This window comes from Salmo salar, chromosome ssa03 (assembly GCF_905237065.1).
Source record: "Salmo salar chromosome ssa03, Ssal_v3.1, whole genome shotgun sequence".
NCBI lineage: Eukaryota > Metazoa > Chordata > Actinopteri > Salmoniformes > Salmonidae > Salmo > Salmo salar.
Genome location: NC_059444.1, coordinates 8,608,218 through 8,628,968, shown reverse-complemented (window position 1 = coordinate 8,628,968; position 20,751 = coordinate 8,608,218). Strand labels below are relative to the sequence as shown.

Genomic DNA, 20,751 nt, shown 5'->3' with positions numbered 1-20,751 from the left:
GCACCAATTGATGCGCATGATATCCCTCCGAGTCCGATTTCAATCCAGCGTGTCCCCGATTTGAACCCAGTGAAATTACTTTGTTGATTAGATGTTTTTATAATAGGCTATTTTCTCAGGAACCATGTGGTCTGTCCACTGGAGCTCATGGGCAACACCAGACACAGATATAAATAATCTGAAAAAAATATACTTTTTAAAAAGTAATAATTAAATGATACATTTCCCAAACGTTCGATATTTCCAAATGTACGCGTTAATTAACATAGTTTCTAAAAAAAAATCGTGGAACTTTGTTAAATAACCAGGAAGTTTGCAACCCTAGAGAAAGACAACACTTCAACAAACTACATTTTGGAATATGAACTTCTGTGATTCTGTTATACTGGATCTTAAAGGTTTATGGAAAACAGAGGGACATTTAAGTAATGACAAGTTTAATGGATTTTATTTTATTTGGATCTCCTTAAAATATCTACTTTGGAGTAAATCCTGAGTAGGTCGTCATGGAAAAACGAAATATACAGGAATCAACACATTTCTGATGTGTTCATTTGGAAAAGGCCATTCATTCCTTCTGATTGAAAAACACTCCAACACAGGAGGTTGGTGGCACCTTAATTGGGGAGGATGGGCTCATGGTAATGGTTGAAGCGGAATCAGTGGAACGCTATCAAATACATTTATGTTTGATGCCATTCCATCAGCTCCGTTCCAGACATTATTATGAGCCGCCTCGCCTCAGCAGCCTCCAAGCTAAAGAAGGGACCATGACGTAACATTTGGGCAGGTCACTTTTTGCTATAAACTAACACAAATTAATAAACAAAGTACCCCCCACCCCCCCATTCAGACTATTTCATTTTTTGATTTTAGATTGTATGTGCTTAGCACCACCAAAGAAAAATACTTCTAACCACAAGGCCCGGGAAAGTGTGATGGTTTTCGCTTGTCACCATTTGGGATTAAAGCACTACTCAAAAAGGCACTAGTATGTGTAGTCCTACTACATACCAATGTGAACATTCCTCACAGTAACCAGGTTTCATCCAACCATTTCATGCTGATGAATCTTATTTACCTTTATTTAAGCAGGGAGTCACCATTGAGACCAGGGTCTCTTTCCAAAGGAGCCCTGCATATACAATTTATAATACAAATCAAATACAATATAAAACCAGTAAAATACAGCACAACACAAATATTCAAGACAAAAGAAACATGACATTCCTCAATAAGACAGTCACTAATCAATATTTTGAATTGCCCAAGTGGCACCAGAACATCCAATTAATTGTAATATATTTTGTAGTTGGTTCCAGCAACGAGGTGCTTTAAAACTAAAAGCGGATTCACCTAGTTCGGTGGAGACCCGAGGAACCTCAAGAGTTAACCAACCTTGTGAACAGGTTTGATTTCTCATGTTTTAACAGAAAAGTTGGCTAAGTCAGAAATTCGCACAGTAGAGCTTTTTAAACAAAAAGGAATAATGAAGTGATCTACAGGACAATGACCTGATGCATAAAAAAATAAAAAAGTCACGACAGGCCTTTTGAAAACCACTAATTTGTCTGTAAAACTTCCTAATGTCAACTACACTTAATACACTAGACAAGGTGGGATATTATTATTTATTTTTTTTGGGGGGGGGGGAGGGGTCGATTAAGTTGATCACGCAACAATTGCGGTGGAAAAACCACCATGACGCATTAAACTTCCGAGTCAATGATGTTGTAGCCTATTGCAAATGTCCAATGATGCTGGTGACTTGATGGCTGCCAATTATAACAATCAATATCTCATCATATAACCTACCTCGTCCACTTTAAAAATCAGCAGACTGTTGTTTATAGAGCATGTGCCAAAACCAGATTGGGCAAGTAATACCATTTATCTCAACAGTTTGTGACAAAAACATTCGTAGAGTTGAAAAATGCAATGGAAACATTTATTTGGTATATGAAAACATAAAAGCACTTTTGCTCTTAAGTTATCTACATCACACACAGCATTTTATCTGCTAACAATTCAGTTGGATGGAAACACACCTCTGGTGATGAAATGGCCATATTCATTCTATATGGATTATTCACATGAAAATCCATCACCAATTGGATGGAAACCTAGATAGTGACTTTGAAGTTGATGCAATTTTAGAACTTGTGCAGTGCTATAGCATTTTCCACATACAGGGCACTTGTATGGTTTCTCCCCTGTGTGAACCCTCATATGTGCGGTTAGGTTTTCCTTCCGGCCAAAACATTTCTCACATTCGTTGCATTGGTATGGTTTCTCTCCTGTGTGAATTCTTATATGGGTATTCAGGTGTCCCTTATGAAGGAAGCATTTCCCACATTCTTTGCATTGATATCGTTTCTCTCCTGTGTGAGTCTTATGCATTTTCAGATTAGAATATATGTGAATCACCATATGTCTGTCCAGGTTATGCTTACTGGGGAAACATTTTTCACATTCTTTGCACTGATACAATTTCTCCCGTGTGTGAATCTTCATATGTGTATTCAGCTGTCCACTATGAATGAAGCATTTGCCACATTCTTTGCATTGATATCGTTTCTCCCCAGTGTGAACCAACATATGTTGTTTCAGATGAGACTCAAAGGTGAAGCGTTTGCTACAAACGTCACAATAATATATTTCTGTAGTGTGAGTTTGTAGGTGATCGATCATACATTCTGTGGACTCAAAGTCTTCTCCACACACACCACACATGTAGTCTTGGTTCTTTGTGTGTGTTTCTCGCACATGATGGACGAAATGCCCCATGAAAACAAAAGTCTCTCCACACACCTTGCAAGAAAAAGGAACAGAATGTCTTTGATTGAGGGATTTAAATTGGGGCAACTGTGTGGCTGTCTTGTCATCAGTACTGGTATGGGAGCTTTGTCCTTGTTTTACCCACGTTCTAGTTGATTCGAGTAGTGTAGATCCTGGCAGTTGTTCTTCACTTTCCATCCCATTGTCATTGGCTTCACTCTGAGCTGCAGAACAACCAGGATTTACTGCAGAGAGGGGATGAGAGTCACCAGTAGGTTCTGGTACTCCATAGTCCTGTCCATTAGGTTCTGTTTTGATCTCTTCAATTGTGTTGGTGGGTATAGAGTGCTTCTCCTTGTTCTCCACAGTTTGAGTTTGGTAATGATGTGAGAGCTGAGGTGGGCCCTGATCATTGCAGTCACTTTTCATACAGGCAGGAGTGAATGTGGAGTCTTTGGTGTCAGCCTCCAGCCCTTGAAGCTGCTCTTCCTCCTGACTGGTCCTGAATTCCTCCTGTTCCTCTTTAATGTGTAGGGGCTCTGGGTCCTCCTGCTCCAGACTTGGGCTCCACTCCTGCTCACAGTGTTCCTCCTCTTCAGATACAAGGAGAGTGAGTTGCTGGGGATCTGAAAAGAAAACAGACGGGAAATATTGCTGTATAATTTCATATTTTAAAATATAATAAAAGTGTATCATCCAGCTCCCTTATGCCCTGCAGAAGAAATGTCCTACTGCCATCACTACAGTCTGCAGCTAACTGTAAGCTAGCTAGTTGTGTAGCCAATGCTATGTATTAACCTGACAGCCACCACGCGGTCATTTCATTTAGCAGTAGTGAATGCATACATTTTCCTCATTTCTTAGGTACTCCTTCATTGTAAAAAAAAGATTTTGGAAGCTATTAAAATGCATTTATTAATGTCTACTTTCTTTTTTTGACAGATGTATTCTACTAGACACCTTAATGCATACATTACAATTATATTAAAGTACCACAAGAACAGAAATGCACTCCCCCCCCACTGAAAGACGATCCCCAGAGCTTACCCATGACGTTGCACAAAGATTGACGTCAATAAGTCATTGTTTTAGTCAAAGTATGATATAGCTTGGTTTGAAGTGGGGACTTTGTGTTGTTGTTTTCTTGTGTCAATGTGGTGTTTCCCTTATCATATGACGCGCTAATACTTTTCAGTCAACGTTTCTGTTCAGGACTGGGTTTTATTTGAATGTTACCACCCGTCAGCATGGCATTGTTTATTAACATGGGCATGGACTCTACAAGGTGTCGAAAGCGTTCTACAGGGATGCTGGCAACATGTTGACGCCAATGCTTCCCACAGTAGTGCCAAGTTGGCTGGATGTCCTTTGGGGGGTGGGGGGGGGGGTGGACCATTCGATACACACGGGGAACTGTTTGAAAAACTCAGCAGTGTTGCAGTTCTTGACACACGCAAACCAGTGCGCCTGACACCGACACCATAGCCCGTTCAAAAGGCACTTACATTTTTTGTCTTGCCTATTCACCCTCTGAATGGCACACATAGGCAATCCAGTCTCAATTGTCTCAAGGCTTAAAAATCCTTCTTTAACCTGTCTCCTCCACTTCATATACACTGATTGAAGTGAATTTAACAGGTGACATCAATAAGAGACCATTGCTAAGGTTGCAAAGCTTCGGAAACTTTCCGGTAAATTTCCAGAATTCTTCCATGGGAAGTTAAGCCCGGGAATTTGGGGAATTTTGCTTAAATTCATCAAAAAATTTGCTTATAACAGTGAACCTTTCTTGTGGGATACACATAAAGCAATTCTAGGTCTTGTGGCATATTTTGGTTAAACTATCCCCAATTCAAAGGAATTGCAACCCTCCGCATGCACAGTGCATTCTTCCATCACATGTGCAGCTGATTCTCAAGATCTTGCACACTAATGAGATGCTATTGAGCCCACAGTACTACACTGCCTGAGCCAAGGACTACATGCTTTCTGGTAAGTTTTGATTACAATACTGGGTGGGGTGAATATATTTTATATGACTTTTTGTTAACTAGTAAATAGTAGCCTACAGCAGTGTGTTTAAATCATTTCTAACTTGTTAACAATTTCTGCTAATTAGTTTTTGCTACCATGTGGGTTTTAGCTTGCTTGAGCCTGCTAACTGAGTGTTAATTAACCTGTTTCCATACATGTTTCATTTTAAAACATTTCTTACAAAAGGAGTCGTTTAATCTAACTTCTTAACTATTTATCTGTACATGGAATTGTATTTTTTTCCCCCTAATCTTTACAGGAAAATGCCAAGGGCACTATCTGAGGTGAGGAGACATTTTACTGCAGCTAATGTAGAAGGAAAAGCTGTGCAAATACTGTGCCAAATCATATGTGAAGAATGCAACAAAGATGCAGAATCATCTGGCAAAGTGCATAAAGTTCCCTCAGCGCTCACAACAAGCAATCTCTGACAAAAGTCCCTCTACAAGAGAGCCAAGGAATTGGTTAGGTATGTGAAGGGTCATCAAGTTATAGCATCAATCTACCTCACCAAGCAAAGTGAGAAGAATAAGAGCACCACATTGAAGCTGCCCAGCAACACCCGTTGGGGTGATGTTGTCATCACGTTTGACAGTCTCCTGGAGGAGAAGGAGTCTCTCCAAGAAATGGCCATATCACAGTCTGCCGATATGGACAGCCCCAGCAAGAGGATCCTCCTGGATGATGTATTTTGGGAGAGAGTGGTAAGCAGCCTGAAACCTATAGAAGTAGCCATTACACGGATTGAGGGAGACAATGCCATCCTGTCTGATGTTCAGACTCTGCTTGCAGATGTAAGAGAAGAAATACGTACTGCCCTGCCCACTTCACTGCTGCTCCAAGCAGAGGAAACTGCAGTTCTGAAATACATCAAAAATCGTAAAGACTTCTGCCTGAAGCCCATACACGCCACAGCGTGGATGTTGGACCCCAATTATGCTGGCAAGAGCATCCTGTCTGGATGGAGATGCAATATATGGCAGTCGTGCCAACATATCTCATCAACCACCTGGTGGAAGGGACTTTGTGGATCTGAGGCTCTTTCCCCTGTTGTCTCCATCATCCTCCAAATCCCACCAACATCAGCCACCTCAGAGAGCAACTGGTCCTTGTTTGGGAACACACACACCAAAGCACGCAACAGGCTGAACAATATTTGAGGCTTTTTGAGCCTGACAACAAGCCATCCTCAACAAGGTTGGAAAGTGACAGTGAAGATGAGGCCTCAGAGTCTGATGTTCAAGAGGTGGACATTGAGGAGGTCCAGGGAGAAGACATGGAAGCCTGAGAGGAAGACAACCAAAGCTTTAGTTTCTAGACTATCATTTTACAGATGTATGTTGAAAACGTTTTTTTTGGAAGATGCGACGGATCATTGGGCATCATTCAATATTCCCTTTCTTTTGTTGTTCAGTGAAATCATCCCATGTGAAGAGTCAACTCATTTAATTAAAGTTCAATTAGACATTAAATTGTTTTTTAAAATTTCTATTGGAAGGATTTAATCATTTGAAATTATGTCTACTTATGATAAGGTAAAAGGTTTATGTCCCCCATATGATATGGTAAATATATCCAATGCAAAAAACATCTACCGTAATTTCTGGACTATTAAGCGCACCTGAATATAAGCCTGAATTAAAAAAATAGATATTATTTTGAACATAAATAAGCCGCACATGTCTATAAGCCGCAGGTGCCTACCAGTACATTGAAGCAAATGAACTTTACACGGGCTTTAACGAAACACGGCTTGTAACAAAAATAAATAGGCTTTAACGAAACACGGCTTGTGACAAAAAATAAAAAAATAGCAGTAAGCTTTAGTTGTCTTTTTGCACTGAGTCAATTCCTCACGCTGCTGTTTCCAACGTCTTATCATCGACTCATTAAGACCAAGCTGCCGTGCAGCAGCTCTATTTCCTTTTCCAACAGCCAGATCAATCGCCTTCAACTTCAAAGCTGCATCCTATGCATTACTCCGTGTCTTTGCCATGATGAGGGTGACAAAATGACTACCGTAATCAGAATGATGGGACGTTTGAGAGCGCTCGATTTAATCTAAACAGTAAACAAAAAAGTTGTTTGACCTTAACCCGTTCGGCAATTTCATTGGTCTAATGAAAGCTTCATGCCGCCCCAAAAACTGAGCACGTCACAGAATGTGTTTTTTTTTATTTTTTTATTGAAAGCGGGTAAAATCCATATATTAGCCGCGTCATTGTTTAAGCCGCGAGGTTCAAAGCCTGGGAAAAAAGTTGCGACTTATAGTCCGGAATTTACGGTACATTTAAATGGTATTCATTTTCATATATTTCCGTTAATTCCCATGGAAATGTTCCACCTCTGAATATTCCCCAAAATGTGCAACCCTAATCATAGTCTACCATGGTCAGTCTATGTCATGGAAAGAGCAGGTGTTCTTAATTTTTTGTATACTCAGTGTTTGTGATATATATATATACACACACACACACACACACACACACACACACACACACACACACACACACACACACACACACACACACACACACACACACACACACACATATATATATATATAACCGTTTTAAAAATACTATAATTGCGTGATATGAATGCATTTTTGCAACCCTGCTCCAACTGTCGCCTCAATTACAATGTAGAAAAACGCATGTCTCTTATGGAAGATGCTAAAACTATGGAGATAACAATAGATGGCGAAGTCAAAGATACTGATTTCAAATCAAATCAAATTTTATCTGTCACATGCGCTGAATACAACAGGTTTATTTAACCTTTATTTAACTAGGCAAGTCAGTTAAGAACAAATTCTTATTTACAATGACGGCCTAATCCGGCCAAACCCCAACCCGGACGACGCTGGGCCAATTGTGTGCCGCCCTATGGGACTCCCAATCACGGCCGGATGTGATACAGCCTGAAATCAAACCAGGGTCTGTAGCGACGCCTCTAGCACTGAGATGCAGTGCCTTAGACCTCTGCGCCACTCGGGAGTCCCAACAGGTGTATACTTTACCGTGAAATGCTTACTTACAAGCGCTTTTTTATTAACAACGCAAAGTTAAAAAGTAGGAAAAGTAGGCCGAAAATAAACAAGGAAATAGTAACACAATAAAATAACAATAACAAGACTACATACAAGTACCGGTACTGGTCTGTGGCAAACTAAATGCTCATGACAAATCCAGCTCCAGAACCAGCTGGCTAATCTTTTGAATATGATGTAGTAAAAAAAAAAAAAAAAAAAAAGACAACATTAGCTAGCTACAGAAGGTTAGCACTCTAGCTACAGAAGGTTAGCACTCTAGCTACAGAAGGTTAGCACTCTAGCTACAGAAGGTTAGCACTCTAGCTACAGAAGGTTAGCACTCTAGCTACAGAAGGTTAGCACTCTAGCTACAGAAGGTTAGCACTCTAGCTACATCAGGTTAGCACTCTAGCTACATCAGGTTAGCACTCTAGCTACATCAGGTTAGCACTCTAGCTACATCAGGTTAGCACTCTAGCTACATCAGGTTAGCACTCTAGCTACATCAGGTTAGCACTCTAGTTAGCACTCTAGCTACATAAGGTTAGCACTCTAGCTACATAAGGTTAGCACTCTAGCTACATAAGGTTAGCACTAGCTACATAAGGTTAGCACTCTAGCTACATAAGGTTAGCACTCTAGCTACAGAAGGTTAGCACTCTAGCTACAGAAGGTTAGCACTCTAGCTACAGAAGGTTAGCACTCTAGCTACAGAAGGTTAGCACTCTAGCTACAGAAGGTTAGCACTCTAGCTACAGAAGGTTAGCACTCTAGCTACATCAGGTTAGCACTCTAGCTACATCAGGTTAGCACTCTAGCTACATCAGGTTAGCACTCTAGCTACATCAGGTTAGCACTCTAGCTACATCAGGTTAGCACTCTAGCTACATCAGGTTAGCACTCTAGTTAGCACTCTAGCTACATAAGGTTAGCACTCTAGCTACATAAGGTTAGCACTCTAGCTACATAAGGTTAGCACTCTAGCTACATAAGGTTAGCACTCTAGCTACATAAGGTTAGCACTCTAGCTACATAAGGTTAGCACTCTAGCTACATAAGGTTAGCACTCTGGCTACATAAGGTTAGCACTCTAGCTACATAAGGTTAGCACTCTAGCTACATAAGGTTAGCACTCTAGCTACATAAGGTTAGCACTCTAGCTAGCTACACTGACAGCTGTCAGTTCCCTATTTATTCATGTTTCTCCACTCAATGTGGAAATCACCATGACATTCTTTTCCACCCCCAATTCGCGAATATGTATAACTGGCCTCCGTCATTCTTCGGAGGTAGACCCTAAACAAGCATTTCCGCTCTACAGCAGGAATTACTTCGAAATAGTGGCAGAAATAGTGTACCTGGACAAAAGGAACACCTATGTGAGAATGCTATTCATTGGCTACAGCTCAGCGTTCAACACCATAGTGCCCTCAAAGCCCATCACTAAGCTAAGGACCCTGGGACTCAATACCTATCTCTGCAACTGGATCCTGGACTTCCTGACAGGTCACCCCCAGGTGGTAAGGGTAAGTAACAACACATCCACCACACTGATCCTCAACACCGGGGCCCCTCAGGGGTGCGTGCTCAGTCCCCTCCTGTACTCCCTGTTCACTCATGACTGCACTGCCAGGCACAACTCAAACATTATCATTAAGTTTGCCGATGACACAACAGTGGCAGGCCTGATCACCGACAACGACGAGACGGCCTATAGGAAGGAGGTCAGAGACCTGGCCGTGTGGTGCAAAGAATCCAAGCACACCAAGACAATTGTGAAGAGGGCACGACAAAACCTATTCCCCCTCCGGAGACTGAAAATACTTGGAATGGGTCCTCAGATCTTCAAAAACATTTTTGTTTTTTTGTTTTAATTTAACCTTTATTTAACTAGGCAAGTCAGTTAAGAACAAATTCTTATTTACAATGACGGCCTACCGGGGAACAGTGGGTTAACTGCCTTTTTCAGGAGCAGAACGACAGATTTTTACCTTGTCAGCTCGGGGATTTGATCTAGCAATTTTTTTGGTTACTGGCCCAATGCTCTAACAACTAGGTTACCAGCTGCCCCAAGGTTCTACAGCTGCACCATCGAGAGCATCCTGACGGGTTGCATCACTGCCTGGTATGGCAACTGCTCAGCCTCTGACCGCAAGGCGCTATAGAGGGTAGTGCGTACGGCCCAGTACATTACTGGGGTCAAGCTTCCTGCCATTCAGGACCTCTATACCAGACAGAGGAAGGCCCTAAAAATTGTCAAAGACTCCAGCCACCCTAGTCATAGACTGTTCCCTCTGCTACCGCACGGCAAGCGGTACTGGAGAACCAAGTCTAGGTCCAAGAGGCTTCTAAAAAACTTCTACCCCCAACGCCATGACTCCAATCAAATGGCTACCCCCATACTATTTGCATTGCCCCCCCCCCTTTACACTGCTACTCTGTTATTATCTATGCAGTCACTTTAATAAAACTGTACTTACATGTACATATTACTTCAATTACCTCGACTAACCCGTGCCTCTGCACACTGACTCTGTACCTGTACCCCCTGTGTATAGCTTCGTTATTGTTATTTTACTGCTGCTCTTTAATTATTGGTTATTTTTATTTCTTACTTTTTTGTGTGGTATTTTTCTTTAAACTGCATTGTTGGTTAAGGGATTGTCAGTAAGCATTTCACTGTAAGGTCTACTACACCTGTTGTATTCGGCGCATGTGACAAATCTAATTTGATTTGAGCATTGAACTCTGGTGGGCGCCTTGAAAGGCTAGGATGGAAGGCTAGGAACAGTTACACATCGCACCCAATGTGATTCTGGCGTCTGCCGGTTGTTCAGCGCGCTGTGTTTTAGGGACCACCGGCTGTAGACGTCTGACTGCCGACATTTTCACACGATTCTACATGTAAAATCAGTGTACACTCGGTTCGCAAGTTACGTTCAGAGCTGTGAAGTACACTCCGCCAGCAAATGCTATTGTTGTGTCTGAGCCTTAATTGAACTGAACATTAAAATATTATTATTTAAAAAAATATAAAAACCTATTCTTTAAAACAGTTTTTGTAAGTAGTAATGTTATTGTCCCCACTACAACAAATAAATACTTAAATACATGTATTTTTATTGATATACTGTAGAATTCCATTCATTCGAGAAGTGCTCCTTCTGGGATAAGAACAGCGGCGGCCTTCTAGCCAGCAGCATGGATCGCTAGAAGGGATCCAGCTTTTGACAAATTAAGGTCAAACGTTCAATTCTTTTTTGCATTTTGGCTAGCCCTAACCTTAACCCAATTATCCTAACCTGGTAGGAAAATCGGACGTTAATTTAACAAAACCTGCAACCCTTCAAGCCGTGACCCTTCAACAAAACCTGGATCCCTTCTAGCCATGACCCTTCAAAGCCCGTCATTGTCCAATTCCACAGCATCAACAACCCCGGGTTATTATGCATCATTGGGTCTAGCTAGCTAACGTTAGCTTACCTAGGCGGTGTGCCTTATTTCAAATGTTAGGATATCACATTGAGTTAGCTGTCCCATTGATTCAATACAGACCTGCTCTATGAAACTTTGGTTTGGTTAACAAATCAAGTAGTCGTCGCAGACGTTCGTTCTCTTCCTGGTAATCCGTTATCGTTCTCTCTACTGCCGTTGATATCTCCGCAGCCGCTGCTGTTAATCGTTCAGTCAGATACGCATTGAACAACTGTAGTTTAGACATTTTGATCGAAATTAAAGTCGATAAATATGTAATATTCCGTTCAAATTTGTGCATGTAGCCTACATTTCGCAAGGTGCGAGATTTCCCACAATCCTGTGTTTGTCTTCTTTGTGTGATTTTTTTTTCTTCTCCGGTAGATAAGACGCGGTGCTGCGTGCTGCTGCCTTTCGTTGGTCGGAGTGCGGATGAAGCGTTTGGTCACAAAAATGGGGGAAAATCTTAAATTGCACCAACATCTAACCCCATCATCCAACTACTTTGGAATTCCTTTTCTCAAAACTCCCTGTAGATGTTCTGCACTAAAATCTCTCACACCCAAATATTTCTGCTGCTAAAACTAACAAAGCTTTCTTCTGTGATTTCGGCTCCATCAGTGCAGTAAAGTTGATCGTATGGCTATAAACGCAACAAATTCAACCTTACTAAAACGTGTCCTCCCTGTATGTCTCTCTTCAGGCCTACTCACTGGGGGGCTGCCAGGCGAATCACTCACCCCTGGGTTATCTTAAACTCTCTTCACTGCCTCAGCATAGGAAACGTTCTGCCCCTCTTGAACTCTCGCAATTTCAACCTGTCGCTTCCTCACAGGGCACTTCGGATGCCCAGTTGACACAAGATGCCTTCTCCCCTGCAAATTTCTCACATTGTGGGATCTCCCTTCTACACACTGCTGCAACATGCCAGTTTATTATTATTATTGTTATTATTTATTTATGTCCCTAGTTTCAAACAGGATGGATTATTTGAAATTGTTTTTCTCAGTACAATCTGCCATCTTTTCACTCCAAAGGGTATAACACGAGGCATTAATAACAGTGTCACCTTATTAATTATGAGTGTTTGCAGTACCATTCATAACAAGTTCATAGCACATGTATTTAACATAAGTGAAAAGCAGTTTTCTAAATAAAATATATTTGTAATGTGCAAACATAATATCCACAGGTTTCCACAGCTTGGTGCTCAAGTTTGATTGTTTTTAATAACCTTCCCATAATATGCAGGGTTGTCACTACAGTCCCTGGTTCAAATCCAGGCTGTATCACATCTGGCTATGATTGGCAGTCCCGTAGGGTGGCGCACAATTGGCCTAGCATTGTCTGGGGTTAGGCCATCATTGTAAATAAGTATTTGTTCTTAACTGACTTGCCTAGTTACAGTTGATACAAATTGACTCTACCTGTTTACAAATGTATCCCTGGGATGTTGAGATATTTTCAAAGCTGATTGTTGACTTTTGAGTTAGATTTCTTTACTTGAAATGGACTCGGCAAATAAAGTAATCTAAAACAACTTTATTCAACTTATTTGGAACTTTATGGCAAAATGTAGTTTTACGCATAAATAGATATACCCAAAAGTAATAATTTTTCATGAGATGGCCATGAACCATAACTAGTAATGCTGCATAGTTCTAGAAAGGTCTTGAACGCACCTTCCTGGTAAAGAAAATAGGAATTCATTTCTGAGGTGTACTCACTTTTGAGGACACAAACTCAAGTACATAATACAAATATTATAATAATATTAATGCTTTCTAAATATAGTTACAATAAAATAAACGACTTACTATAATATTTCACCTGTAAAATAAATATGATTATATTTAGTGACAGTACAAATTTGGCCCCATTTACTATAACTCACAGCAGACCATTTTCTGCCAAACCTCCTCTGAGCAATTCTGAGACACTATTCGAATGTCTGCAGACTCCTTACAACTTCAGCTTTACGCCCAAAGGGATTTAGTATTTTTTTTCATGTTGTGAGCTCTAAATAAATTCTGAGAATATCACTTCGAGATGAGAGGAAGAGGAAGAGAGAGGCCCAACTCGGTGGAAAATCTGTCTCCCTCCAGCAGATGGCGTATTTTCGTTGTTTCGCCCACCAAGCAAGGTGTTTTTTGTATGGATGTCATTGAGAACATCGAATTTGGTCAACGAAAAAATTAATGGCTTATTTGCTACGTGAGGTTTATTTGATCGAATAAAAGTTTTGTAATGCTTAAGTTGTTACGAGCATGCTGATATAAGTAGGACATGTGACATCCTGGCAATTTTGAGAAATAACAATAATAATAATATTCATGACATGAGGCTAGTAGCATAGCATCTCTCTCCATTTAATACAGGCGGTTGATGTCAACAACCCTCATTGAGTATTCAAAAAAGGATTACAATAATGAGATGTATCCAGCAATCCAAAGAAAGATTAGGCTGGAGCTAGACAGCTTCTCCGTGCTGCTTTGTGGACAACGACTCTCATTGTTAGGGCGGAGAGACATGTATCTTGTCAGTATATCCATAATCTTTGGATGAGACCACGATTGCTGAAATCACTAGACTGTCCCCTTTCATAGGGAGAAGCTATACGAACACACCTTTGATGACGTTAGCCGAGCAGCTCAGAGTCAAGTGGAGACTAATGAATTAGTTTCAAGTCAAGTCATCTCTGATGAGCCTTTCCCATTTCCCAGCAAGCTAGTTTATGCTGGCTAGCTGACAACAATAGCAGCATGGTGGAGGAGGGAGATGGTGTAAGTGCTGATTGATGAGTGAAGTTGGTGAGAATGAATGGAAGACACTGACAAAAGGGAAATGGAGCCAAAAGAGGGAAAGTTGTAAAAGAACATCAGTTTCTTGTAAGAGTGCGACTCATCAACAATTATGTATTTCTTGGAGATCTATTAGTGGTCACAAAGATAGTTAAGGCATTAGGAAAGGTGACTAGGAGTGGTTTTGATTTCCTGGCTCTATAAATGATTAGGATCTGAAGTGGAGAGTTGTGATTTTCGGACCAAAGCACCAATAAAAAGGTGTTCAAATCAAATCACATTGTATTGGTCACATTCACGTGTTTAGCAGATGTTATTGCGGGTGTAGCAAAATGCTTATGTTTCTAGCTCCGACAGTGCAGTAATATCTAACGAGTAATATCTAACAATTTCACAGCTGTCTTGTTAGACTTCAGTGCAGCTTTTGACATTATCGATCATAGTCTGCTGCGGGAAAAACTTGTGCCATGGCTTTACACCCCCTGCTTTAATGTGGATAAAGAGTTACTTGTCTAATAGAACACAGATGGTGTTCTTTAATGGAAGCCTCTCAAACATAATACAGGTAGAATCAGGAATTCCCCAGGGTAGCTGTTTAGTCCCCTTGCTTTTTAAAAATCTTTACTAACGACATGCCACTGACTGAGTAAAGCCAGAGTGTCTATGTATGCGGATGACTCAACACTATACACTAGTCAGCTACTACAGCGACTGAAATGACTGCAACACTCAACAAATAATTACAGTTAGTTTCAGAGTGAGTGGCAAGGAATAAGTTAGCCCTAAATATTTCTAAAACTAAAAGCATTGTATTTGGGACAAATCCTTGGTTCCAGGTGAAGCTGGTTGAGAGAATGCCAAGAGTGCGCAAAGCTGTCAAGGTAAAGGGTGGCTACTTTGAAGAACCTCAAATATATTTTGATTTGTTTAACACTGTTTTTGGTTACTGCATGATTCCATATGTGTTATTCCATAGTTTTGATGTCTTCACTATTATTCTACAATATATAAAATAGTAAAAATAAAGAATGAGTAGGTGTGGCCAAACTTTTGACTGGTACTGTACATTTAATTAAAAAAAAATTACATTTCAAATTACAATAAAAAAAAACATAGGACATCACTACACGTATATTTTCTTTGAAGAAACATTAAATAACAAATAAAAATATATACACTACCGTTCAAAAGTTTGGGGTCACTTAGAAATACCCTTGTTTTTGAAAGAAAAGCAATTTTATTGTCCATTAAAATAACATGAAATTGATCAGAAATACAGCGTAGACATTGTTAATGTTGTAAATGACTATTGTATGATAGAGTTCTTAGAATACAAGGAAAATATATATTGTATTTGGGGACAGATTTCAAATATTTTTTTTTCTCGTGTATATAACATTTACCAAAGAGAATGAAGAAATGAATGACTAATTCAGTAGTTTTGTTTTCATTTGAATAAAACATATTACATCTTTCATTGAAAAAATACATGGGTCTTAATGAAATAAAAAATGTAATTACTTAACTTGCTCTAAAATAAATTCACAGTCACACTCGTTAAAAATGTGTATAATTGTTTCCCCTTCTTTATCACAGAAAAGGCATATGTCCTCTAAGTCCATGAATTTAAACAACAAGTTATTGGGTATATTTTGTGCAAGATTTTACTTTATTTGATATACAGAATTTGTGAGGGAGCAACCAAGCTTTCTTCCATTCAATTTCAGTAATACAGTGCATTCTGAAAGTGTTCAGATGCATACAAAAATGTCGAAAAACCAGTTTTTTCGCTTTGTCATTGTGTGTAGATTGATGAGGGGAAAAAATAATTTAATCAATTTTAGAATAAGGCTGTAACATAGCAAAATGTGGAAAAAGTCAAGGGGTCTGAATACTTTCAGAATGTACTGTACAGTATATGCATTCCAGAACAATTTCTCTCTAGGAGAGATTTTGTTCTTGGAGTTCAAAAGTTCAGTGCACACTGACACGGTCGCCAGGTGCACAGTGTTTCCTCTGACACATTGGTGCGGCTGGCTTCCGGGTTAAGTGGGCATTGTGTCAAGAAGCAGTGCGGCTTGGCTGGGTTGTGTTTCGGAGGATGCACGGCTCTCGACCTTCACCTCTCCCGAGTCCATACGGGAGATGCAGCGATGAGACAAGACTGCAACTACCAATTGGATACCACGAAAAAGGGGTAAAAAAAAAGAAAACAATAAACATAAAAAAAAGTAATAAATATGACTATTTTTTCACCACATCAATCTACACACAATACCACATAATGAAAAAGCAAAAACCGGTTTTTTGAAATGTTGGTACATTTAAAAACAGAAATACCCTATTTACATAAGTATTCAGACCCTTTACTAATGAGACTCGAAATTGAGCTCAGGTGCATCCTGTTTCCATTGATCATCCTTGAGCTGTTTCTACAACTTGATTGGAGTCCACCTGTGGTAAATTCAATTGATTGGACACGATTTGGAAAGGCACACACCTGTCTATATAAAGTCCCACAGTTGACAGTGCATGTCAGAGCGAAAACCAAGCCATGAGGTCGAAGGAACTGTCCGTAGAGGGCCGAGTTCCAGGATTGTGTCAATGCACTAATCTGGGGAAGGGTATCGAAACATTTCTGCAGCATTGAAGGTCCCCAAGAACACAGTGGCCTCCATTATTCTTAAATGGAAGAAGTTTTGGACCCACCAAAACTCTTCCTCGAGCTGGCCGTCCGGCCAAACTGAGAAATCAGGGAGAAGGGCCTTGGTCAGGGAGGTGACCAAGAACCCGATTGTCACTCTGACAGAGCTCCAGAGTTCCTCTTTGGAAATGGGAGAACCTTCAAGAAGGACAACCATCCCTGCAGCACTCCACCAATCAGGCCTTTATGGTAGAGTGGCCAGACGGAAGCCAATCCTCAGTAAAAGGCACATGATGGCCCACTTGAAGTTTACCAAAAGGCACCTAAAGGACTCAGACCATGACAAACAAGATTCTATGGTCTGAGGAAATCAATATTGAACTCTTTTGTCTGAATGCCAAGTGTCACATCTGGAGGAAACCTGGCACCATCCCTACGGTGAAGCATGGTGGTGGCAGCATCATGCTGTGGGGATGTTTTTCAGAGGCAAGGACTGGGAGACTAGTCAGGATCGAGGGAAAGATAAACGGAGCAAAGTACAGGGAGATCCTTGATGAAAACCTGCTCAGGACCTTAGACTGGGGTCAAGGTTCACCTTCCAACAGGACAACGACCCTAAGCACACAGCCAAGACAATGCAGGAGTGGCTTCGAAACAAGTCTCTGAATGTCTTTGTGTGGCCCAGCCAGAGCCCAGACTTGAACCAGATCGAACATCTCTGGAGAGACCTGAAAATAGCTGTGCAGCGACACTCCACATCCAACATGACAGAGCTTGAGAAGATCTGAAGAGAAGAACGGGAGAAACTCCCCAAATACAGGTATGCCAAGCTTGTAGCGTTATACTCAAGAAGACTCAAGGCTGTAATCGCTGCCAAAGGTGCTTCAACAAAGTAGAGTAAAGGGTCTGAATACTTATGTACATTTTTATTTTGAATCAGTTAATTTTTATAATACTTTTATATATAAATGTTAACAACTCATATTTTTTCAGTCCTTGAATCAGTTCATTTTTATAACACCAATTAGGACACCACCAATTAGGACACCACCAATAATAACACCACCAATTAGGACACCACCATCAACGAACTCTTCTTCAACCAGAGCTTTGTAAACGCCCTCCTCCTTCCACAGAATCTGTTTCCCGAGGCAACGCACCCCCTCTTTCACACACTGTATGATTTGGTCTCTATAAAAGTACTACATTCATCTTCAACCCTTAACAAAGAGTCTCAAGGTGTATGGCCCCTCGGTGGGTTCAGAGATATATCTATGTGCTAAAGTACTACTGGAGTTGGCAGTGCAGCAGTGGTCTCGACGCCATTGAGGCAACTAGACCACTCGTGCTGTAGCTGAAATGGAGAGAACCATGACCTTTGATTTTGAATGACCTGATCTCGCTTGTTGTTTTCCCTTTTGGGTTGTGGATTTATCTACTATTATTCATTACTGTATTCCTGCCTTGCCATTACTGTATTCCTGCTTTGCCATTACTGTATTCCTGCTTTGCCATTACTGTATTCCTGCTTTGCCATTACTGTATTCCTGCTTTTCCATTACTGTATTCCTGCCTTGCCATTACTGTATTCCTGCTTTGCCATTACTGTATTCCTGCTTTGCCATTACTGTATTCCTGCTTTTCCATTACTGTATTCCTGCCTTGCCATTACTGTATTCCTGCTTTGCCATTACTGTATTCCTGCTTTGCCATTATTGTATTCCTGCTTTTGGAAACCACCCTACCCCCTATTTCACACACACATATGATTTGTTCTCTAGAAAAGTACGACAGACATGTTCAACTCTAAACGAACGGGGACCAGAGTTTAGACAGAGGTGGCCTTAACAAAAGTTAAGTACTTCTCCATGCCATTACAATGTTTTTTTTAATCATATTTGGAGAGTCAGGTACTTTTAAAATATACGGCCTATGGTTGAGATCTATTGTATTTGTCTCTATGGCACTGTTGTGCTATACAGCGCCATCTGCTGACAGAATATTTGTCTTCCACGCAGTACAATATGACCCAGGAGAGGCCTACTGCAAGCACTGGATTGGAGCCTTCAGAGCGTTCCTGCCGTGGGAGGACAACAGAACATTCTGAATGGACAGTAAAACAGAACTTTACCTTTTATAAATTGTTAAAATAATTTAGGAACGCCCTCAGGTCTGCTCATCCGTTTTCTACTGGAGCGGTGGTTCGGCTCCTGTTACATTTTTCATTTTATATACACTGCTCAAAAAAATAAAGGGAACACTTAAACAACACATCCTAGATCTGAATGAAAGAAATAATCTCATTAAATAGTTTTTTCTTTACATAGTTGAATGTGCTGACAACAAAATCACACAAAAATAATCAATGGAAATCCAATTTATCAACCCATGGAGGTCTGGATTCGGAGTCACACTCAAAATTAAAGTGGAAAACCACACTACAGGCTGATCCAACTTTGATGTAATGTCCTTAAAACAAGTCAAAATGAGGCTTAGTAGTGTGTGTGGCCTCCACGTGCCTGTATGACCTCCCTACAATGCCTGGGCATGCTCCTGATGAGGTGGCGGATGGTCTCCTGAGGGATCTCCTCCCAGACCTGGACTAAAGCATCCGCCAACTCCTGGACAGTCTGTGGTGCAACGTGGCGTTGGTGGATGGAGCGAGACATGATGTACCAGATGTGCTCAATTGGATTCCGGTCTGGGGAACGGGCGGGCCAGTCCATAGCATCAATGCTTTCCTCTTGCAGGAACTGCTGACACACTCCAGCCACATGAGGTCTAGCATTGTCTTGCATTAGGAGGAACCCAGGGCCAACCGCATCAGCATATGGTCTCACAAGGGGTCTGAGGATCTCATCTCGGTACCTAATGGCAGTCAGGCTACCTCTGGCGAGCACATGGAGGGCTGTGCGGCCCCCCAAAGAAATGCCACCCCACACCATGACTGACCCACTGCCAAACCGGTCATGCTGGAGGAGGTTGCAGGCAGCAGAACGTTCTCCACGGCGTCTCCAGACTCTGTCACGTCTGTCACGTGCTCAGTGTGAACCTGCTTTCATCTGTGAAGAGCCAGGGCGCCAGTGGCGAATTTGCCAATCTTGGTGTTCTCTGGCAAATGCCAAACGTCCTGCATGGTGTTGGGCTGTAAGCACAACCCCCACCTGGGGACGTCGGGCCCTCATACCACCCTCATGGAGTCTGTTTCTGACCATTTGAGCAGACACATGCACATTTGTGGCCTGCTGGAGGTCATTTTGCAGGGCTCTGGCAGTGCTCCTCCTGCTCCTCCTTGCACAAAGGCGGAGGTAGCGGTCCTGCTGCTGGGTTGTTGCCCTCCTACGGCCTCCTCCACGTCTCCTGATGTACTGGCCTGTCTCCTGGTAGCGCCTCCATGCTCTGGACACTACGCTGACAGACACAGCAAACCTTCTTGCCACAGCTCGCATTGATGTGCCATCCTGGATGAGCTGCACTACCTGAGCCACTTGTGTGGGTTGTACACTCTGTCTCATGCTACCACTAGAGTGAAAGCATCGCCAGCATTCAAAAGTGACCAAAACATCAGCCAGGAAGCATAGGAACTGAGAAGTGGTCTGTGGTCTCCACCTGCAGAACCACTCCTTTATTGGGGGTGTCTTGCTTATTGCCTATAATTTCCACCTGTTGTCTAGTCCATTTGCACAACAGCATGTGACATTTATTGTCAATCAGTGTTGTTTCCTAAGTGGACAGTTTGATTTCACAGAAGTGTGATTGACTTGGAGTTACATTGTGTTGTTTAAGTGTTCCCTTTATTTTTTTGAGCAGTATATTTGTGATTAACAGCAGCCTACTAGTTAGCAACATGACATTGTTGACACATTGTGACAGCTCGAATGATGCGGCTGAAGCTGGACTAGTGCAGGGCTCTCCAACCCTGTTCCTGGAGAGCTACTGTTCTGTAGGTTTTAACTCCAACCCTATTCCTGGAGAGCTACTGTCCT

General features: G+C 41.4%; 1 protein-coding gene across 1 annotated transcript; it reads right to left on the bottom strand.

The window, feature by feature from the left end:
- Positions 1-432: 432 nt before the first annotated feature.
- On the bottom strand, positions 433-11,699 carry LOC106597103 (zinc finger protein 2). Its single transcript, XM_014188338.2, has 2 exons — positions 11,402-11,699; positions 433-3,404 (listed from the first exon to the last, which is right to left on the bottom strand). Exons 1-2 carry the CDS (start codon positions 11,619-11,621, stop codon positions 2,086-2,088), a joined length of 1,539 nt encoding a protein of 512 aa, XP_014043813.1. The 5' UTR covers positions 11,622-11,699; the 3' UTR covers positions 433-2,085.
- Positions 11,700-20,751: the final 9,052 nt, after the last annotated feature.